General features: G+C 40.5%; 1 protein-coding gene across 1 annotated transcript in view; it reads right to left on the bottom strand.

Moving 5' to 3' along the window:
- Nucleotides 1-2,453: 2,453 nt before the first annotated feature.
- Nucleotides 2,454-23,553, bottom strand: part of HECA (hdc homolog, cell cycle regulator) — a 33,142-nt gene continuing 12,042 nt past the window's right edge. The window contains exons 2-4 of the mRNA XM_059713563.1: nt 15,389-16,429; nt 12,470-12,624; nt 2,454-7,525 (exon numbers count right to left, since the gene is read on the bottom strand). Coding sequence (XP_059569546.1) covers nt 7,361-7,525; nt 12,470-12,624; nt 15,389-16,429 — 1,361 coding nt within the window. The 3' untranslated portion in view covers nt 2,454-7,360. The remainder of the gene's footprint in view (nt 7,526-12,469; nt 12,625-15,388; nt 16,430-23,553) is intronic.

Genomic DNA, 23,553 nt, shown 5'->3' with positions numbered 1-23,553 from the left:
ACAATTTTTGCCTGATCTGGCCACAGAGAGCAGTTTAGATGTGACCAAACAAGTGCACGGCTGCAAACAGCTTCAAAAATGGCTGATCAGGTGAAAATCTGCCCCTCTTTGAATGAGGTATAAGATAGGCATTTAAAAATGTATTGGCTTCTGTAACTTGCATCTGCCAAGCTCCCAGCCTGTTGCTGTTTTCAGAATGGGGGGGGGGAAGGAGAAGAGTTCAGTCTGGGCATTTTTCAGCCCACCCAGACTGTGGTATGGGTGTACTGGAGCCCTCACCCCACCCGAAGTGGGGGGGGGGGTTCCAACTTACCCACCCCATCCTTCAACACCTGCTGGGGCATCCCAAGAATGAGCTCCCTCCACTGCCTTTCCTCCCTCCCATTCTGAAAACAGTGCACACTGGCAGAAGGCCTGGCCATTGCTATGGGATCCTGGCTGCAGGCTTAGAGCCAGTAGCTAGGTTCTCCCTTCCTCTCCCCTACAACCAACAGTGAGCTTCTGTTTGGTCTGGGATAACCTTGTAACTCAGAATGATTTCTGGAAAGTGTTCTGAGTTACAGTTGAGACCAACACTTCTCCTGCTGTATGTGTATTTAAGGCCAAAACATTCTAAAATTAAAATGTATAGAATAAATGACAAAAGTACCTCAGCAATAACTTAAAAGGAAGATGTTTTGATTAAACAGGTAGGTTTTACCAGAATCAGAATGAAAAGAATAGTTTTCAGAAACAGTAGTGTTTAAGAGACAAGGGATCATTAGTGGGGCACTTAGAGGGGGCATAAGAACAGCAGCTGCCAATGTTAGCCTGGCAGCCTAGCGCACAGCACCTGCTTATTACGCCTCTGTTCAGAGAACACTGTCAAAATAGAAAGAAAATCCTAATATAGTCATGTAAGGCTTGCAAATGTATTCCTAGGTATAGATGTTCACATGTACATGCAATCTACATAGATTGTTCCTTGCCTCTGAAATAATGAGGAACACTGTCAGCAGAAATACAAAACAAAGCACATTTCTGACCCAATCTAAACCTATGGCACCTCCAGTTAACTTCACACTGTATTATGTAACAATTTGAAATCTTTTCTCCCTGTAATTCTAGTCTTCCTCTATAGTCGTCCAATGACAGTCCATTAATTTAGGAACATAGGAATTACTGTATTGGATCACACATGCAGTCCTAAATTTAGCACCATCTTTATAGGAAGGGATAAAGAACCCTGCAATAAGAAGTTGTAAGATAATCTGTCCCTCAGCATGGGGTCATCATCATGTTTCTAAGAGCTCATTTTGGCTTAAGCCTTGAGGAAGCACAAGGCTTAATATCCCTGCCACCAATATTCCCCAACATAATGAATCCCAGGTTACTGGGGCTCCCCACCATGCCCTATTCTATACTCCATATAAAAGTTTACTGCATGAATATACCAGTTCTTCTTTTCTCATTTAGGAGACACATGCAGTGTGCTGTTACTAGCCTGTGTGAATACCAATCTTCTAGGTACGCAAGCTATCAAAACCATGTGCAGCATTTGCCCCCAACTTCAGGTCTGGACATCTTGACCTCTGCTGACTCATCATCAGGGCATCTTTCTTGTCTCAGATTCTCACCCTATGAGCCATCAGTCACTAGGCCTTTCTTCTTTCACCTTTGGTAAATCCTCAGACACATTCTATACCAGCTGAAACAACTTTTGAATCCCCCTTATGTCTTGTAGCTCATCTTGACATTCCTGTTTTGTTGCTTACAAATGTGTTAAAACTTGTACTAAATATATGCACTGACCTGCTAAAATGTAAATCTACTTACTTGCCAGCACTGAAGGTAGGCAGCAGCCAACTTGACGTGGGGAAACAAATGAAATCCATCCCCCTGAGCAGAGTTTCAGAAGTGAAGAGCTCAGTCTGAACACAATAGTAACACTGCAGAGCAGGATTTTCCTATCCCAATCTCCAATTAAGCCCTGACAGGTATAAGAGGGGCTGCTCCCTTTAAATATATTCAAGAAAGGTTTTAGTGGGCTGCATACTTTTTATTCCAGCTGGTTAATGGAACTGTATATATAGTATACAGGGACTTTGCTGTATTGCAGCATCAACAACTAAAGAGCTAACCTGAGTAACAGAACTCCCACTTTATCAACCACTGCCTCTACCCCTTACTAAAGCTACCTTCCTAGACACCGACGTGTCTAAAATACAGTTATTGATAATGTCTTGAAAATTTAAAGCTATGATGTCCTTGAATACCACAGGTGTTTTCTATAAAAAGTAGAAGAGCTAGCGTGACACACCCAGCTCCTGGAAAGTGATAGTACTTGGCTATTTGAATGTCCAGAAATATATTTTTAAAGAAAACTAGCTAGCTCAAGTTATTTCCTAAACAAACCAAAATTAGACCATTAGGAACTCTTGTTCTTCCTATTAAAAAAAGAGAGACCCACACAATCACCTTTCTAGAATTTATTATTGTCTTAATACAGAGAAGTCACAACAAAAAAAAATCCTCTAACACCACACGCAAATGATATCATAACCAATTATTTAAATTTCATCAACATTCATTTGTTATGTATATACACTTCCCTTTGCAAAAGTGCAATCCAATAATGTCTCAATGAGAAACTTTATTGAGAAGTAGATTTTAGAGCCCCCTCCCCCCAACCCACCCCCAGAGATTACCTCACATGTTTGTCCTTAGTTACCTGGTATAATTAAAAAAACAGTATATGAAAATAAAGACATTGGGTTAGATGTTATTCATCTTAGGAATACTTAATGAAAATTGCTTATTTCCTTCAACTAAGCCACCCTAGAAATTCAACCCTTTATACACTGCTTAATACTAGGCAAATTAATGAAATTTTGTATCTCTGTATCTCTTAGCTCAGGCAATAGGGCACTATATCTTTAGTGTCTTTGTAGCACTAGGTTAAAGAAGAATTTCAATCAGATTGTGTGGGTAGATGTCTAATTACCTATCAAGAAAGAGATTGTGTTCATTACCATTACCAAAATCTAGTTTTAGATGTTCTACTGATGGATGAATTAAATTTACAAATTCAAGACTACGATGTCTACCTGAATGCACACATCTCCCCTGGAAAATTTATTTGGCTATTCAGAGAACTAAGTGACATATGCATATCTCCCCCAATAATATCAAGAGAGCACCATGCATGTGGGGTGAGCAGAATGAATCCCCAAATCCAACAGGCTACGTTCTGGTTTACAAAAGCACATTTCATGCACATAATTTTACTCCGACCACAACATCAAATAAAAAGATTCAACCCCAGACAAATGAAATGAAAATATAAAACTTGTGCTAGACAAGCAAAGCAACCAACTTTTGCGGTTATTTCCCACTTGAAAAATTGAAGGGCTCCTGACACTTTCCAGCTCTCATCAAGATGCGCAGCAAAACAAATGAAGTCTTTAACCTACATTTTAAAAGCAACCATAGACTCCATCACTGGTTCCTTCTATCTGTATACAACTCTAGCTCAAACCTGTGAAAGCAGACTCTTGCAGATTTAACTGCAGAACTTGGGTATGTTAAACAAAATATCATATTAGGTAACAACTTGAGACCCAGTTTTCAATGTTGGCAAGAAATACAAAAATAATTCTCTACCAATTAAAGACAGTTTACTTTGGAAGAGACATCAGGAGGAGTACTTTTACAGTTCAGCTGGTTTCTATCAAGGATACCTTTTACCTATGCAATGTTAACATCCAGTTGAGAGCTGCAGTATGTAAGATAATATGCATTCTTTCAAGCAATGGCTAGGGCACATTTAATAGCAAAATCAAAATAAAGAGCTTGGTTGAGAACTAAATTGTTTTCTTATGATAGTGTTGCATCTAAAGCCCTCAGTACATTTGCTTAAGATGTTAAACATGCTTTATCCCAATATATTGTGTGCTGTATTCTTGGCTTTGTTTTGCAGATATTGTATAGCCTTTCATACAATTATTATTTTTTTAAAAATCAGCCAAAGCTCTTTTTGCCTATGCTCTTATTACAGATTGTCATACATACATGTATGGATAGGCATCTAACTGGTTAAATACTGAAACAAAAGCAGCAAAAATTAAGCAACTGTATGAAAGCCAAATTAACTGAAAAAAGAGGGAGGGAAGTGATTGGCGGTGGTGGGGGAGGAGAAGAGGGGGAAGGAGCCCCAAAGAAAGCAAGAGCCTGTCTCTGCTGCCTTATACCATGCGTAGTTGTATGGCAGCTTTAGAGAGCAAGATAGACATAAATAGGAAGTTACCATTCCCATTGACGCCTATTCTACTCTGCACAGGTGAGAATTGCTACCCTTAACCCAAGGTAGAGGAGTGATACAGTTACAAGTGCCCCATTTGTTCTCCTTGTATTACAGCATTCCTCACTGCTACATGATTTTAGAACACTAAAATGAGTGCAGTATACTGTACCCTCAAACCACTCATCATACTGTTAGGCAAAAGAGTCAGATTATTTTCAAGTAATTAATCATTTAATCATGGAGAATACAAGTGACTCCTGTGTGTCAAAATCAGTTCTAAATGTTTGAGAATGTCTTCCCTGCAGAGTTCATTCAAATTACAGCTTGAATGTTGTCCTACGTGCGTCTTCCATTTTCACCCAGGGTATACCACTAACCACTGCTATTGACCACACAGAAAAGCCTCTTTCTGGACACATTTTAAGCTAAGACTACCTCACCCAGCTGTGGGTTTAGGTTAGCACACAGACCCACAGAATATGCTCCAAATGTACACGCAAGTGCAGAAACCATAAGAAGGTTCCTTGGGTGAATTTGATATCTTTTATTAGACCAACCTAAATGGTTGAAGAATAGTTATTAAGCAAGCTTTCGGGTTCAAAAACCCTTCGTCCGAAAGCTTGCTTAATAACTATTCTCCAACCATTTAGGTTGGTCTAATAAAAGATATCAAATTCACCCAAGGAACCTTGTCTGCCTATATCCTTAGACCAACACGGCTACAACCTAAACCCCTGAAACCATAAGAACACATTAATAAGGAGAGGATCATGGGCGACTGGTGCCTCCCGAGTCTGGGGAGGCACCAGATCGCCGACTGGGGGTGGGGGGAAGAGGAGGTCCCCCAGCAGCTGATCGCCGAGCCAGTGGCGAAACTGGAAGTGCACTTCCAGTTTCACAGCTGGTGCTTCCAGGAGGTGCACGGCCAAATCTCAGGGGATGCATGTGCACCTGTGTGTACTCCCTACGCATAGCCAATGGGGAGGATTATTTAGTATTTAATAACCTAGCCAGATTATTCAAGTACTATGTAAACAGTATTGTATTTAAACTGGTAGAAAGCCTACCTATACAGAATGTGACAGGTTTTCATTTTTGCTTGGTTTGGGGGTTAGGCTTCCATTATGGGGTGTGCAGCATGTCAAAGCCATTTAAAATACATACTTCAAACAAAACACATTCTGAAAAATTCCAATGCAAGAAAACTGTGTTTTGTTTGAACACAGCATCTTACAGCTTCTAAAAAAAAGTATTCTATTTATGCAACAGCAATTCTTGACTCAGGAAAAGAATTCATGATGAACATGGCATGAAAATAACTTAGACTGATCTTATAAAACCAAGTAATAGATGTAGGACGTTTTATTTTTAAATTTCTGCATTAAAAATGTAGAAACCAAGAAGCAGAACATTGACAAAGGTTACCCCTCTGATACAAATTAATTTTCTGGTGTACAGTCTGCTAGGCATAGGTATTTAAAAAAATAATTTTAAAACATTTACTTTTTTTTTCTTTTTTTTTTTTCTTTAGTATAGTCTCCCAGTCCTCAGAATCTCAACTAAATTTGGATAGTTTTGAAAGACAAAGGTGCAGTGTTTGCTTTAAATGAATTCAACCAAGTCTATACCGATGATTAAGAGTTGACCTTAAGGCCTCGAACCTTTATACACCAACCATATACACTAAGTCCTTTAGCTTGAGTCCTGGCAGCAGCCCAGCCCAACCCAACTTTGGAAGTTCTCCTGAAGTTTGGGGCATGAAATCAGCCCCACCCCTGCTCACTTCCCACTGCCACTCTTTCTGCAGCGTGTTTGGAACTTATGAGGCACCACAGATCACCAGCTCCTGCACTAGTATCAGCAACCCCACAGTTCCCTGGTTCTTGACTTCCTCTCTCCAACAGCCCATAGGCAGAGACAAGAAACCTGGAGATCAATACCTGGAAGGGCTCTATAAGACAACATGGAATACATCTTGCCACTATGCTCAAGCATTAAACATCACAATATGGATGGTTTTGGCACAGGCTGCGGGATATGATATAGATGGGGAAGGGCATCTCACATAGCTCAGGCTTCTTGTGGGTGACCATATCAGTGCAAACATCCTCTTCATGACACACTCACACTAAAATGGCACAAATACCCCACAGATCTTACAGATCACACTTTAGGGTCTTCTTTCAAAGTCAGACATACTGGTCTGAGGCATGCTACCTGAAAAGGTCCAGCCTCAAGACGCAAACATGCACACACTCCTCTCTATAGCTGCTTTGCCATAGACCATACCACTCTCTGTTCCTTCTGTGTGTAACACAGCAGATTCCTAAAATATTTAAAAAATAAGAATACCTTTAAATAAAGTGTTTTAAAATCTCAAACTTGTTTTGGTATAAATCATTTACCCGATGGCTAAAATTACAATACTGGTGGAAACAGTACTATCTCCATATGATCTGTCAGTGAGGGTAACGGATGTCAAATATACACTGCAGGAAGACACTATGCCAAAAGTGGAAAAAAAAACCCCAACATTTTTTAAAGGCTGCATTTTCTGGCATAGATTTACATTCACTCGTCACAATATTTTAGTTTACTCAATTCTGAGGAATCTAAACAACAGATCTGCTACTGCTACTATGAACTTAGGGACAAATTCTGCTCCCAATGGCATCAATAGCAAAGACTCTAATAAATTCAGCAGTAATAAGACTGCACCCTTTATGAGGCTTTCCTCTTCCCACCCAGCCATATGAGCTACAGGCCCATAAGAGCTCTCATTTCCAACCTTTCCTATATCATGATAACATGAAAAATAAAACCAGTCCACTTCCAGCTGAATTTTCCCCCATTCTTAGGACATACTTCAAGGCCATTAATTGGCTTTCCTACAACCTTCAACTGACATCTGCCAGGAGGACCCTGGTCTTAACAACACATATCTTAATGTGTACACAGACAAGGAGCTGCTCTTTCAGTTAGAAAAGAAATTAATTCTGTCACAGAATGCATCCTATAAAAGATATGTAATAAAGTAGTAATACCCATAAAATAGCTATTACTAAAGCAAAGCTTTTGTCAATAAGCCTCCAGAACTTTAAATGAAGAGAATGGCTTCACAAAATGGTAGTCTAGATTTCCACAGTGTGGACACTGCTGGACGTTGCTGTACTCTGAGAAATACTGCATCCCAATCCGTACATCAATGACTGGCTTTCCGCAGTGCTTACAGTTCAGTCGAGCCTGTAAAAGAGCAGAGAAACACTTCTGAAACAAGTGACTACACCACAGAAAAATAAGTTATTTTACACAGTTCATTCCTCTTTCATAAAAGGAAATCAGGCTTCAATCAGGAACTATATCTAGTATTATCTGATGGTGAAGACAACTGCTTGGAATAGTAACCTCCATTAATTGGGACATCTCCATGTGATTTTGGATCCACTCCTGTAAAGCACTGGATAGTTTCAGCTACCTTTTAAGCACTCTTCAAGACTGAGCCCTTAGAGAACATCTTCACAGCACCATGCAGATAGATTGTTCAGAACTGCTACCAGAATGTAACTGGCTTGTTCAAAGCTGCCTCTGATCTCTCTGTGCTGTACCATGTAAATATAATCAAAGAGAAAACCCACGTGATCCTGATGGTAGCCAATTACTCTGCATAAAACTCCAAAAGTTACTTCAAAATCCCCTTTTATTAAGAAAAACAAACAAAAAAAACCCCACCAACCCTTCTCCAAATGCACTCAAAGTTCCCCTTTGTCAGGCTGCCACAGCATGAGTGTCCACGTTTCTGGCAGACTCGTTATCACGTAAAATTTTAGAAACCTAAATTACTTAGGGAATTTTATGCTGCATGCAATTCATGGGAAAGCTACCAAGCCTCTTGCCAGAGGCAAGGAAATGTTCATTTTTTGATTTTTTGGTGAGTCCTAAAGTTTGGTAAAAAGTATAATGTGGCGATCAAAGCAACTGGGAGAAAAAAAAACTTCAGCTAATCAATAGCTTTCTAGTTAATCTCATCAATGGCCATATAGTAGGGCATCCCAACTAAATACGGTACATTCTAGGGAAGTCTCCAAACAGTGCTAGAGTCCCCAGCATAAGCAGTATGTACGTTTTAGCAATATAATACTTGAATTTGTAAGTTAACTACATTTTGGCAAGTCTAAAAACAAAAAGCAAATGGCATATTTGAAGTATGCACCTATACAGACTTGATTAATGAACTTGAAGTCACTTCCAAAGCCATTAGTACACATCATGAGAGCTATTTTTATATGAAAACTAACTGCTAAGAAATTAAGGGGAGTTAAGTTCTTACTTGACATATATGCAACATATCAACTTTAAATGCATAAATACTGATTTTTATATCGATTATATTCCTAAACTAGACCCATGTACTTCACATTATTCTTCCTGTCTATGTACCTTAACTTTGAAAAGACACTAAAGAAAAGAAAAAGTAAACGATTTTTAAATCCTTGCAACATCATACTTAATCTAAAGATTCTTACTGTGATGCTATTTAGGTTTATACTTAAACATAATCTTACTGTGCTACACATCAACATTTTAATCTTTATGGATTAACAAATTTAAAGGTTACCATATTTCAGTAGCATGATATGGTATTATACATTGTATTGTAATTTAAAATCTTCTTCAGATTTTGAAAACTTACATATGAGCTAGATATTATTATAGTATAAAAGCATTTTAAAAAAATCCAATTTACATAGGCCCTACTTTAATTGGATAGATCTGTGAGGCAATTAAAAAGTAAGTGTCAGGATGAGAACAGCTAGAACTATTGCTGAATAGAACAGATGGCTAGGCAAAATAAGTGGGTCTAAGGAAGATATTGGGCTGTGAAAAAAATCAGGCCACTGGATGTACAAGGCAGCAGGTGGCTAAAACCACAGCAAGCAAAGTGGAGGGGGGTTGGGAGAAGACAAATATAAGAACGGAAGAAACATAAGGCAGAGCATAGAAGGAAAGAGGAATGACATGTAGGTAGGGTCCAAAATGCACAATAAAGCCCCAAACACAATTTAATGGGTACTTTGGAACTTCTACCACAGGTCAAGAGCAACAATGACTGCTCAAAGTGTCAGATTCATTAGATCTTCACTTGGAAAAAATATATAAATTGTTTAAATTATATATTGTTTATTATATTTTTTATGTTATATGTATATATTAAAATGGTTTATTATATCAGTGCTGGACTCAAATGATCCTCCGCGGTCCCTTCCAGCCCGAATGTCTATGAAATCTATGAAATTCAAGTAAGAGAGCATTAGTATAGTTTTACGTATAAATAAATAAATAGATAAATCAGTCTTGTCTTCTCTGCTAGGACACCAGAGATCCTAAAGCAGGGGTAGGCAACGGTTTTTGGCCCGAGTGCTGAAAAAACCACAATGTCTACCTTGTAAGGTGCCGGAATGCCACAAAAACGAAACTGGGCTGGAGGGGGTACATGGCAGGATGCACTGCATATTTAATACTATTAATAATCATTAATGTTGCATATTTTTTATTTTTATATATATATATATATATATATATATATTTTTTTTTTACAGTAAATAGAGAGCTGGTGTCAGGCGAGGAGCAGGGGCTGCCTCAGGGCTTTGCTACTCGGGCCACAGCAGGGGGCCCAGCAGCACCGGAGGTGGGGCCCAGCTGACCTGCGCAGCTCCACGGGGATGGGGCACAGCCACCCTGCCCACGAAGGGACGCTGCCTGACTGGGGCAGGACACTGGGCTCAGGGGGCTCCTGCTTGGTTCTGTGTGTGCCGGGTAGAGTGGGAGTGAGAGCTGCAGCCACAGGCTGTTCCCTGGGCTCTGGAAACAGCTGCCGCAGCTGGTGCTCAGGGCCAAGCCAGCCGGGAGCCTGCAGTGCAGAGGCTCTGTGCAGTGCCTGCCCTAGCCCTGGCCCCTTGAGGGGAGTTGCGGGTGGGCAAGGCTGGGACCTGGGCTGGCTGAGGTAGCTGTAGTGGCTGTTTCCAGGCTCCGGGGGCTCCTGTGGCCAGGCCCCTGCACCGGGGACAGGCCTGCCATGCCTGTGCTGCAACATGCAGGGAGGCCAATCCCAGAGAGGGAAGTCCCATGAGCCCAGTGTCCTGCCCCAGCCAGGCAGCATCCCCACGTGCACAGGGTGGCTGTGGCCCACCCCTGAGGAGCTGCGCGGGCTGGGCCAGGCCCCACCATGGGTGCCACTAGGCATCCCCACCTGCCCACCCACCACAGCTCAAGCCCGCAGAGCCCCAGGGCAGCCCCCACCTTCCTAAGGGCCTGACCAGGCTGGCTTGCCCACGGTACCTCCTCCCACACTGCCCAGACCCTGTCCCAAATGCCCAGCCCCAGCACTCGGCACCTCAGTGCTGCCCCAGGTGGAACAGCGTGTCTGCCTGCCTGGGCAGCCCCCTCCAGGGGCCAGCCAGGCTGGAGGGTGCAGTCTGGGAGCACGGGGTGGGGGCAGTAGAGCACAGACAGCCTTCCTGCCTGTGTTCTTCTGGCTCCGCCCTGGTGCCTGCCACGGTGCTATGACTTGTGGCTACACAGGAGAGCCCAGAGCAGCAACTTTAAAAAAAAAAAACAACAATTTCTTTGCGTGCCTCCCGACATGCCAGGAAAACGTCTCTGCGAGCCACTAATGGCACGCGTGCCAGGGGTTGCCGACCCCTGTCCTAAAGCATTCCCTGATGGAAAGTACATGTATAAGTCACTGTGGTCAATTTTCCCTCCTCCAGTGCCCCTCAACCTCCTTGTGTCAGCCAGCTTGTTAGCTTCCATCCTTACAGTGGCTATATTATAATAATGCTGCTTATATAGTTCGTGAAGTGCTCTGGGATTTTTTGGAACAAGGTACTGAATTATTTAGCTGAGAAGTAGAAAATCAGTTCAGAATTAATTTACAAAGCAACTCTTAACTCTGCCCCTTTGGGTACTTGCCCACATGTATATGGAAATTTTAAAGTTAAATATATAGGAAGTCAATGCACATTTGCATGATGAGCGGACAGTCTCTTCTCATCATGCAAAGGTCTTCAGGGCAGGGACCGTCCCCTTTCATGTTTTAGGTAGAGCCAAGAATTTGTGGTACTTAGCATTAATAACATCTAGAAACTGGAAAGTCTTATAAAGTGAGTGCACAAGAAAAGTAATTAAATACTGAATTAAAAAAAAACTATTTTTTCTTCCATTGTGATGAAACCAGTCTATGTATCCTTGGATATGAATGCAATAGAGCTACATATTGAACTGAAAGGACCTATTTTTTTCTATTTTCTTTTCTGTCTAAGTAACAGTTCCATTGAGCCCCTCCACTCACACCGGCAGCTCAATGCAACTTGCATACAATTTAGCTCACCCTTAGTATATACTTAAGCAATATGCCAATGAGCTACTGCCATTGTGACAATTTTGAAAAGCCTCTTGAGGCTTGATGCTGTGAACTGCGAAGCATTCTCATCAATAATCAATCACATGTTAATCTGCAACAACATGGCATGAGATTTTCCTATGTAAGGAAAATCCTACAAACTGGGCTGCTGTTATACATATCAAAAAGAAGTTCTTTCAAAATGTGGTATTATTTCAAATATACACACACATTCCAAAGTTAAACAAAAAGGAGTGAGGGGGAGCTCCTTTAAGACTTCCTATTATCTCTACCTTTCTGCTATGACTACCCCTTGATAAAGGCGTATTTAGAGACTTTTAGTTGTCTAAACTAATTTGACACTGTTTGCAGTAACTACCATGGTGCTATTAAGATACTATTAAAGTCAAAGATAATATTAAAGTAAACACTAATGCAAAAACTAGAGGTGCATGAGATACTCTGTAGTGCTTATTCAATCTGAGTATTAAGGGTTAATATATTTAAATAATGTTTAAATAAATGAACTAACAGTTACGGTTCTATCAACTAACAGTTCCCCAATTTTAAGTTCTATTATTATACACCTCAGTGCTTTATAATTTCACCATTTAAAACTATGAAGGACCATTACAGTATTAGTCTGACATCCTAAATAACACTGGCGTGTGCTTGTAGGCCATCTGTTTTTCTGGAGGAAGAGGAAGGAAGGAAAATTTAAAACACCCATCAGTTTCACTTACCAGTTGGAACTTCTCCTTGCAAGCCTTGTTATGCATAATACTGACCTGACAACAGGGAGAAGCCGCCAGAATATCGTAGGTATACATAGTTCCCAGCTGGTGCCAACTTCCATCCCATCGGGACTTGCACTTAATGCAGATGATTTTGTGAACTCCTTCTAAGCAGTCTACACAAACAGCATAAAGGTGCATAAGCCTTCCTGTGGACAGGAAACACATTTCTTAAGGAAAGGACATATTGTCAAAAGATCAAAACAGACATTTCCTTTAACATGCTATTTGCTGTTTGTTGCAATACAAATCATACCTTATTAAAAAATGCTTCTCTATTAAATTTAATAGAGCTTGGCCCAAAGTATATTCAAAAGAGATCAAAAAAAAAAACCCCTTTACAAAAAAAAAAATCCCAACAAAACAGCCGCAGGGATGTCAGGTCCTTAATCCTCTCTTTACTAAAAGTTATTAACACAATATCAAATGATGGAAAGAACAGTCACAGCAAACAATATATTCAACTATGCTCCAAAAGTAATATTTTGCCCTTCCTCGGTTCCCACCTCAAGAAGGAAATGTTATAACTGGCCAGTTCAATCTGCAGATATTCATCTTACCATGTTCTTCTAAGGAGGGAGAAGTAAGGACCTGACATTGCTAACATGAGGAACAAGCAAAACAGAAAGCAAAACTGAAAATTTTGGTTTTGTTCAGCAGTTCACTTTAAGGTGTGAGTAAATAATCTTTACTACATATTATGTTTTCAGATTTTTACATTTATGTACACAGCTGACTCAATACATTCTACCTTATTTTAACTTTAAAGAATCTCCCTACCCTCCAATCATATTCTGAATTCTTATCACCCTATGGGGTGAATTCCCATGGAGCCAAGCAGTTCAGACCTTATAACTGAATAGTTAAGCCATAAAAACTTTTATATGATTCTTACTAATGACTTGTTCCAAGAAGCAAATCCAGATCAAAATATAAAAAACTCCACATACATTTCTGGTATTCAGTGTTTTGATCTGACGTCTAGTTTAATAGCCAATGCTCCACTCTCTGGGCCCACATGCTATATAAATAAAAAATTATCACCACATTTTTCATTACTGGTATGCAAGACAATGTAAAACTAATACAATTATAAATACCAACTACAAAAGAATTGTGGGTTGTGCTTACGCACTTTTCATGACAGTCTATGATCTTAAGCAAGAAGGTGTTGGATGTATGCATAATTCATATAATCAATATGTGTGCAGCAGCCACTTTGAAAACTCAGTTAACATACCCAAAATGCAGAGAAGCCAAAAACACATCTGATCAGTCTACCGCAGTTAAATTAATATTTTTTGAAGCAACCTTCTTAGAGAAATGGAGAACAAAACCCTTTGAAAACCAATTAATCTCCCAATTATTTTTAACTATGAACACATAAAACTGTAGTTATTTCAAATTAGCAAAAGCATTCCCCATCCAAAGAAGTGTTTAAATCTCATAGCCTAAGTGAACACCTGGAATTAGAGTCTTCAAATAATTCCATGCATTTACAAAGCTTTGTGTGCATGACAATATTATTTTTTTCTCAGAAAGTAACTTTGGGCATATTAGCTGCTGCTCCAAAGCAGAAATACTTCATTACTTCATTCTCCACTAACCATTTGACATTCCTCATCAAAAATATAAAACCAAACACCTGACCTCTAACATGCCCACCGAAAAAGAAACAATTATTATTTGTTTAACCCATGAAGAAAATACTACCGTAAAAACAATGACATTTACCTACAATTCTAAACATCCACTAAAAAAAAAATATCTTTCAGTAACAAACCAATCTACTGAAAATAAGGAAAAAAGAGGAGAAAAAAAAAGCAATGAATTATGTAGATCCTGTCTTCTGAGCCAGGATTTCCACAAATTTACCAAACACTTGGAATGTAAAGTAATATATATATATTTTTTTATTTTTTTTTTATTTTTTTATTTTTTTAAGTAATAGTTATGTTAGGCAGAGTTTCAAACTGTCCTTAGTAAGTGACAATACATTCACTGTTGCCAAAACACAGTACTGGCAAAAGCACAACCATACTGCACCTTTCTCCAAAATGGCAATAAGCATTTTGATTTGTAACATAACCTCATTAGAGTTTACTTCTTTTATTGATTTTGTCAGATTTATACGCCACACTTGCTAGATCAGGGAGATTATATACACTGGAGCCAACTCAATCTGGTAAATCCATCAAAACTAAAAGGTGACTTCATTATCATGTACATGTAACAAGGAGAAAATACTGGTTTATGGTAGTTTATGTTATGAACCTTAGTTCATTTGCCTTTTATCTATCACTAGTTTTCCTCTGAAGTACAGTAGGTATTATAAAAACAATATTGTTAGCATAGACGTGGCTTTGCGACAGATGCAAAAGTTTTAAATACACCTCATTATCTGTTAAATAAAAAGGATCTTAGATAAAAGAGTATTATAACTTAAGTGTGGGATATAACAAGCTATAAATGAGAAAACAGAACATATAGCCACCCAAGAAGTGGCATGCTTGACTCCCACAGTACCTATTTAACTTCAAATCCCTATTCTGTGCTGCAGCAATAATCTTAACTTTCAAGTCCAAATTCATGATTTTGTCTCAGACTCAAAGCAAGCAAGCCAGTGTGCACATACTGGCTAAAAACCTTTACATACTGCACTAGAACCCTAAAGGCAAATTCCTTGCTTGTAAAAAAAAAAAACTAAATGCTAAATGCAGAAGCAACAAGGTAAATCAGTGTTTAGACCTTTTCTTTCTAAATATTGTTTCAGATCTCAACCAGTCACATGAATGTGAATTTAGACTTTACATAATTACTTTTAAAACACTGCCCGGGGAGACATCTGAAATGCACAGAAAGCATTTCCATCTTTTAATGAGAGATCACACACAACGGACAGACAACCTGTACCTTGAAGGTGACAGGGAACATCATATTCAATTTCATCGTGTCGCGACGGACTAAGAAACAGGGTTCCATCCACAAGTGGGAACTGTTCAAACACTGGCAATGTTCTGTGGCACAGCGCACAATTTACAACATTTCTGTGGCTGGCACTAAGTGCTGCAAGAATAAACTTCCGAAGGTCCTCTCCTTGACCCACTTGGGCATCATCTTCCATCCGAACATGGAAAGTATTCAGTTTATGCCTTGGGATGTGAGTGAGAAGTTCAGATAGATCAAGCCTCCTCAAAAATTGCACAGGCGCATCAAAATGTCCTGACCTATGTGCTTGCAGCCCAGCTGCCCCATAATCAAAATGGGCATTTCTGAACATCCCGCCACCAGCCATATTCTTTTTGTGTGGTTCCAGGTGAATGGCGTTTTTTAAAAATTCTCCTAAATAGCGTGAAGAACGGGGACCACTGAAATGTGCAGGGGCAAGAATGGAGTAGCCTGTAGGAGGGGACTGGCCAGGAGAGCCACAGGGAGAACGAACAGCATAGCCCCCACTAACTACACCTTTCTCTTGAGAGTTCTGTCTGTCCATTGAATGCCTTCGCTGAATATCATGACTTAAACCTTTCTGTGGCTTGTTACTAGGCCTGCCCTTTTTAGCATCTTCTGCAGACTCTCCCATGGACCTTCCTGTGCTCTTCTCTGCCACAGACTTTTTCTTCTTGTCATCCTGCATGCGTTTCACTTGGTACCAATCAGTATCTTTCTTTAAGTGGCCCTGTCCACATCGGCAGGAGCAAAAGCGAAAAGCAAGATCATATCCTTTCTTTGTCCACATGTTCTGGCGACACTGTTTTTCATTCCAACTCCTTGCTCTGCCAATACAATTAAACTGGACAAGAATGCTGCTTTCCCACTCATAAAAACACTGAAGGTGCATCCAGGTGCTGTAAGGGCAATGTTCATTGTTGCATATAACCTTCTGGTAGTCATCCTTTTCAAGGTCAACAGGCCTTCCAAAACTACATATCAGTGGAGTAGCACAAGGTGCTTCTGTGGAACATAAAACAAATATATTAATAATAAACTTACCCTCTGTGCAATTCGTTATTTGTATATTTGTTACTTGTGTGTGTATCACTTGGCAGGACAAGGCCTGTTACTTAACGTTCACTTTACTTTCATGCTGAAGAGCACTAATCATGGGCAAAGATTATGCTAGCTGCAAACACAGAACAAAGGTGGCCCTTGACCCAAAGAGTTTATAAATACAAGATGAGAGATGAGATGCAGACAGAAGCACAAGAAAACAATGATAACATGGGAAATGTTACAGTCAGTCGTGAAAGCAGGCCCTGGCACACCTGTTGTCATGAATCTGTAGGCACAATACCAAAGGAAACATTTCAAGAAGGATTTGGAGAGGAACAAATAAGGCAGATGCTATGGGGAATGACTCTGTGGCAGTACAGGAGAAAACACAAGGGTATTAAATTTTCCAATAAGTGTGTAAGCAATGGAGGCTGGCTTCATGGCTGATCAGAGGTAGAAACTGACCCTCTGGTAATTAACAAGAGATGACAAGGTAGAGTTAAGCTGGGAAGAGCTTTTGAAAAACAAGCAGCTTATATTTGAGAGAGCGAAAGCAGATGCTAGGGCAGGTTCTCAGACAAGTAAAAAAGCCACCATAATTTCCAATTTATCTACCCTCAAGGTTTTACAAACTGATAGACTTCAGCAAAGGATAAGAAACCAGTGATCATGCAAAGTCCTTGCAAGATCAGATCCTAAACATCTGTGTAACTGGATGCTTGCAGTGTCCCATTCGACTATTCAAGGTAGGGCGGGGAGGGAAGGTATGCAAAAAATGGCAGGGGGAAAATCCTCCTATTGGTCCATCTCAACCCGGTGAAGAGATCCACCTCTACAGGCAATAGTCTCCAAACTATGTCAATCATTTACCTCTCTGTTCTCCGTGCCAACAAGGGTGGAGATTACAGTGGGATTCTCTCCTACAGTTACCTTTCTATCAAGAACTGGACTAATACAGTTTCACCATGTTTTTTTTTCCAAACTCTTCTCTCTGAATTGACAAAGAATGACATGCTTCATTTCAGAATGCATCTAACATTCATATGCAAAGTAAGCTAAGGGGAGAAGGAAACAGGTCCTCCTGGATAGTATAGCTAGCATCAGAGGGAGGAACCAGGGTATTCCTCTGGCACTATTTAAGAAGTTCACCCTGCTAGAATTAAATCTATTATCTTACTAGTTGTCTAAACTCTAAAGCAACTCTTCAGCTCTGTGGACCAGATGCTACATGAGGGGCTGGCCCTCAGGTTAGACCCAGCTTGGGGTCAGTGCATACGGTCAGTCCATCAGCATGATCTGGCTGCAGCACAACCCCAGGCACCAGCCCAACCCCATGCACTGGACAGGGCTGCAGCACAACACCACGTGCTGGCCCGACAATGCACACCAGGTCCAGCTGCAGAGCAACTGCATGGCAGTGCAATCGTGCATATGGGACCATGTCATTCAGACTGCAAGTTCCCCACAGGTCCAAAAATTTGGTAACACAGGAGAGGTGGCAGCATTACTTGCAATTAATGCTGCTCCCCCACCACCAAATTTCTGAACTTAGGGGAATCTCCCTGTGCCTAATGAGACAGCTCCACAGGCCAGATCCAGCCCATGGGCTGGAGGTTGATCACCACTAATCTAGACTTTCGAACAGCCCAGAAAGAATACTGTAAGCTTTTGTTTTGTGTTTTCAGGTGGTTACTCTTCAATAAATAGTGTTTGGGCCGACACCAATTACTATGACTTCTCTTTAAGCTGCTACTGAGTATTGTTGAGCATATATTTTGAAGACCACGATGAGAAACGATGACAACTTATCTGCCTTGAGCCAAAAACTGCCAGTTTCCCAGTTCACACAGCTTCTCCCACCCTTGCTACTTATTTATTATTGTCCCCTTCCAGTCAGTTACAACCATATCACGCCATGTCAAGCAACTCCTAAGTAGATGTTTTTCTTCTCCTGGCTATATGGCAAGCAGTTAAAACTTTAAGATACTGTTGCCTGATATTTGGAAGTGTAATTTAATTATAGCATCTAAAGCAATAACATTCAATTTATCTCAGAGGGGCCAATTAAAGTTAAACCATCAAAGGCACATCATCATAAACCTGATGCTGAATAAGTGATAAAAAAAATTACTAAAAAAAAAAACCAAACCACTCACTCACACATTCCCAGCACTCATTTGTACTTGGATGCAGTTTTCTTAATACCATTCCTAAGAGAAGAGGAGACTAAAAGTCCACTCACCCACCCCCAAAATTTAAAATGCTCAAACATCTGTGCATATAAATACAACCATAAATGCCTATAATTTAAAGGCTTTTTTAATTTTAACAAAGATCTCAGGTTTGGGGATTTTTTTTTTTTCTTATTAGAACACCCTTTGGAACAGAATATAAGCATTAACTCTGTTTCTTAATACCAGTATAATAGTTACCATTAAAGCTAATGAAATGCTTTCTTTGACCCGCTCCCACCCCCCTGCAAAAAAAAAACCCTCACACAGTACCTCCAGTTTACTGGATGCAAAATAAATAGATTATGTATAATCATATAAAGGAGCCTACCCACTGTTGTGGGTCAATGGTAAAATACTTGTCTGCCACACAGGAGACCAGGGTTCAATTCCCAGATGCATATATAACCAAAGCCATCAAGGCACCAAACATGGACTCAGTCTGGTCCTTGGATTCTGTCTCAATGGCCTAAAAGGGGAAGAAAGGTCTGACCAGCCTCCAATAACAAAACTGGATTAATAAGTGCTTAAAAAAAAAAAAACAAAAAAAAACCAAACCATGATTTATACAGAAGGCTGCCAGTCAACTTGTTCACTACTGTTGTTGCTGTTTGTATAGAATAAGATTACAGCTGAGGGAAAGGGAATATTTTAAAGGTAAATTGCCAAGAAGATATTCTTTTTTAATCTGGTTGTGTGCCTTTTTGTTACTGTTTTATCCATCATGAAATCTGGATGGAGTTTGCCCTCTTTTCTGCTTTATTATCCCTCTTCATCCTCAACCCTAAAAATAGCAGGGCTGTTAGAAGTACCCTTTCTTTTTTCCCCCCTGAAGTATACACTGAATATCTGAGTTTTATTGCTAAATTTCAATTCCATTGAAGGATGAAGGAAAAGGAGCACTGAAAGTAATGCTGATATCTTCTGACATTTAAGTTTAAAAAATGTTTTATATCTATCTATCTATCTATCCATCTCAATTATAGAAATGTGAAGGCAATGCTACAGTTAACTTATCAGAAGCTAAATATTAAAAAAGAGAACACAACTGGCCAGGGACATTTACCACATTAAGCTCAAATGGGTTTGCTTTAGAACTCAAACTTGACACGTACATGTCTGAAGCGTTTTTTGCCAAACTTAAATGCGACTACGAAATAAAATTATAGATGAAAATTCTAATTATTCATGCACACTAAAGATTTACCTTACAAACCAAGGGCTCCCATCCTGCCCGTCTGTCAATGGCAGTGCACACAGACACAATTCTGGGATAAAAATGTATGGCTCTGACCTTCCATTATGCATCTTGTGAACTGACTCCAAGATTGATAATGTAATAATGAGATAGAGAATGGATGGGACTTCAGACATGCAAAGTGTCCACAGCAAGACACCAATAGCCAAAAGCAGCTTTTTATCAACATAAATCTGCTCCAAGTAACTGTCTAATCATGCACTTATTTAACAGTTCAGTATTATAATTTTAGTAGCTAACATGCACTTAGAGATGGATGGATCATCTCCATTTCTGAATTAACTGACTGGCAAGGTCAGTGAATGCTTGCATGTGCCTATATCATCTTTTTAGTTGTAGATTTTTTTCCGTAGGCAAAATTTACAGATACTGGCTGTATATAAACTTACATGGCTTTTTTGCCTACCTAAAACTCCCCCTACAGCTTTGAAGGAGAAGCAAAGGGTAACTTAAAGTTGAAACATTTAAAAAAATGTTAAACTAACAAAAACGTCTTCTAGGTCTGGATGTAGCTGTATGTCAGTAAACAAAGGGATTCAAATGATGAAGCTATTTGAAGCAAGTGTCCACTGATCACCTTAGCGAGTTTTGCTACATCATGGATATGCTTCTAGCTACTGTGATTTCTATCTGCTGATGTAGTAATTTTATTTGGTATATCTTTCAAACAGATGTAAAAGAGAGGATCTAGTAAGGTACCAGACAACAGTCATAAATATTACTTTTATTCACAATGTTATACTAAGCCCAAATAACTCATTGCTTAAATGAAGCATGTTTTGGTTTTCACACTAAACAATCTGAATTAACTTTGCAATTGGAAACAAAAAAATGACTGAAAACTGGTTTACACTGAACTCAGTTTCTACATACTTAAACTACAATAAAAGCTGGTGATTAAAATCGGCAATTTAAAGCAATCATCCTTGATGAAAGCTTATTAACATGTTTCTACTGTGAAAAAACAGAGCAACAAATATATATAAGGAATCTCTCCCACTTCCATATTTAAATGACGTAAAATGTACCCTGTTGCAGTTTTGGTTTCCATCAAATGGTAATTAACCAAATCCAGTGGATTCTGGCTACTGTGGACCTGCACCAGGTCAAGGAAATGGTATAAACTTTGGACCTTCTCTACAGTTTGTCAAGGGCTTGTCAGTTGCAAAATATTCTGTTCTCAACAGCATTTTCTCCCAACTTCATCTGCCTTCAGGATCTCCATCTTAATTATCTTGCTGCCAGTTGGTTTAAGTCTCAAACTACAACTTGCACGAAAAATATGGCTGACATGGAGAAATGACTATTTCAACCCTACCTCTAATTACATCACAAGGATAAGTTAATTTGAAATTGCAAATGTTTCCAAGTCCCTTAATGAATCCTATCCTGTGCTACTCCACCATCCCACTATTTATGCTGCAATTTTAATAGCCACGCAAGGCTGAGGAGAAATGGATCAAACAGGTTTCAACCTTGCAAACACAGACTCCGTCAACAAGCTCCAACACAACCGTGAGTAACAAATAACACTTCACTCTACCTGCTGGAACAGTTCTACTCACCTGATCTCATAATCATATAGAGAAGTGCTGGGACCACTCTCTGTCACCTGCAGGGCCTTGGAAGTTTCCCCCACAAGCAACCTATCTCCATTCTCATCCACATCAGTCTAGTCACATGTATGGTGACCACTAGCTGAACACCATGTCAGAAACTAAGGAAAGACAGAACAGGATAGTTGCACTAAGCTCACTAACCAACATCTAGCATGCACCCTCCTCAACATCTCAACATACTCAAGCATACATGTTCACCAAAGTAATTTTTAATCCTGTGGAAAAAAAAACAAAAAACTTCTAGATCACATCTAAAGGAAGAACTTACAGAGCTCTTTAAACAGTACAATCACAGATTCACAAATAACTAACTACCAACTAGTAGAGGTGCACCGATACATCGGTCCATATCGGTCCATATTGTATCAACAATGATAAAAGGGAAATTGACATTATTGGCAATCAGGTTTTTTTTGGCTGATGTGGCCAATAATGTTACCAATAAATGTTGCATGAATGTGCACAGCTGCAGCATGCAAGTGGCCAGGAAAGCAACACAGCAGCTTGGAAAGCAGCGTCTGGTGGGTAAGCCTGTGTGGGGGAAGGGGTACAGGGCAGACTGAGGCCCCCATGGTGAGGGAGGGAGTTGGGCTGGGGCAAGGGCAGGGGAAGGTACTGCCCAGCCACGGCGGGGCAAGGCACAGGACAGAGCTGCGAGCAGCTTGTCCTGGAGGAGTGGTGGGGGCATCTCCCACCCCTGGGGGAGGCATGGCCATGTGGCCGCCAGATCTGTGCACAGGGTGAGGGTGGGCTGCCTGCTGCGGGCTGGGGGAAGTTTTGGGCTCTTCTCAGCATGGGGGTTGGGTTGAGGCTGCGCTTGGGGCAGGTGGCACCAGGAAGGGAAGCTACAGTAGGCTACAGCCACCCCAAAATTCCCTGTAGCTCTCCCATACCTCCCCCTCCCAGTGCTGCTGCCGCCTACACCAAACACAGCCCTGGTCCAAGCCACCCCACCAGGAAGAGCCCAGCACTGCCCCCAGCCCCAACCTGCAGCAGGCAGCCCACCCTTACCCCATGCACAGATCTGAGGAACATGCTCCCCATGCCTCCTCTGGGGGTGCATGCAGTGGGGGGAGCCGCCCCCCTTCTCTGAACAAGCCACTTGCAGCTCCACCCTATGCCATGCCCTGCCCAAACAGCACCTGCCCCAGTACCTGCCTCTGCCCTAGACCCATTCTCTACCTCACCATGGGGGCCTCCATCTGCCCCTCCTCCCCACGCCTGTCCCCCGTCCCTCCCCAAAACAGATTTACCAGCCGGATGCTGCTCTCCTAGCATATTGGAGAATCAAATCGGTATCAGCCCAAAAATCTTTATCAGTGCACCCCTACCAACTAGAGATCCTGAATACCTCCTGAAGAACATTCTGTGGCTTCTTCCCAGCAATAGACATGTCAAGATCTAGAAGGAAGCATGAGCAGGCCTTCAAAAATTTGGAGCAGCACAAAATTCACCACATACACAGCTATAAAAGGACTTTCCGAACAGTGCTGTAATACAAATACCTCATTGCTAAAGAAAATAAAAACTTTTGGAGGGGGGATTCAATCAAATAGAAGAGTGGTATTAAACGTAAGAAACACCCCCCCTCCCCCAACCCAGCTCAGCCATGACAAATTTTCCAATCATTCTCTAAGAAAAAGAAATGCACAAAAAAATAAATAAATAAAAATCAATAAAAAGAAAGCAATGCATCACCAGACAATGCATTGCCAGGACTCCTACAACTTCTTAAGCAGAAAAGTCAGTGAACCTTTTATGTTTTGCATCGTACACATATAGTGAAAAGCTAGAGACGTAGTTACACTGATGGCAAAACAACACATGTGATCTGATCAAGCAGATTTTGACCAAGTTGAAGCAAACGTGACCAAGTGCTAGTGCTCACTATGCATGCTGAAAATGAACTGCAGAAGAAAAGAAAAACATCCTGTGACAGCCTACAACACAATTGGGCACACAGGTCTGCTGTACAAG

Source organism: Alligator mississippiensis, chromosome 1 (assembly GCF_030867095.1).
Source record: "Alligator mississippiensis isolate rAllMis1 chromosome 1, rAllMis1, whole genome shotgun sequence".
NCBI classification, from domain to species: Eukaryota; Metazoa; Chordata; order Crocodylia; family Alligatoridae; genus Alligator; species Alligator mississippiensis.
The sequence above is the reverse complement of the archived record's forward strand: the minus strand, read 5'-3'. Positions and strand labels throughout refer to the sequence as shown.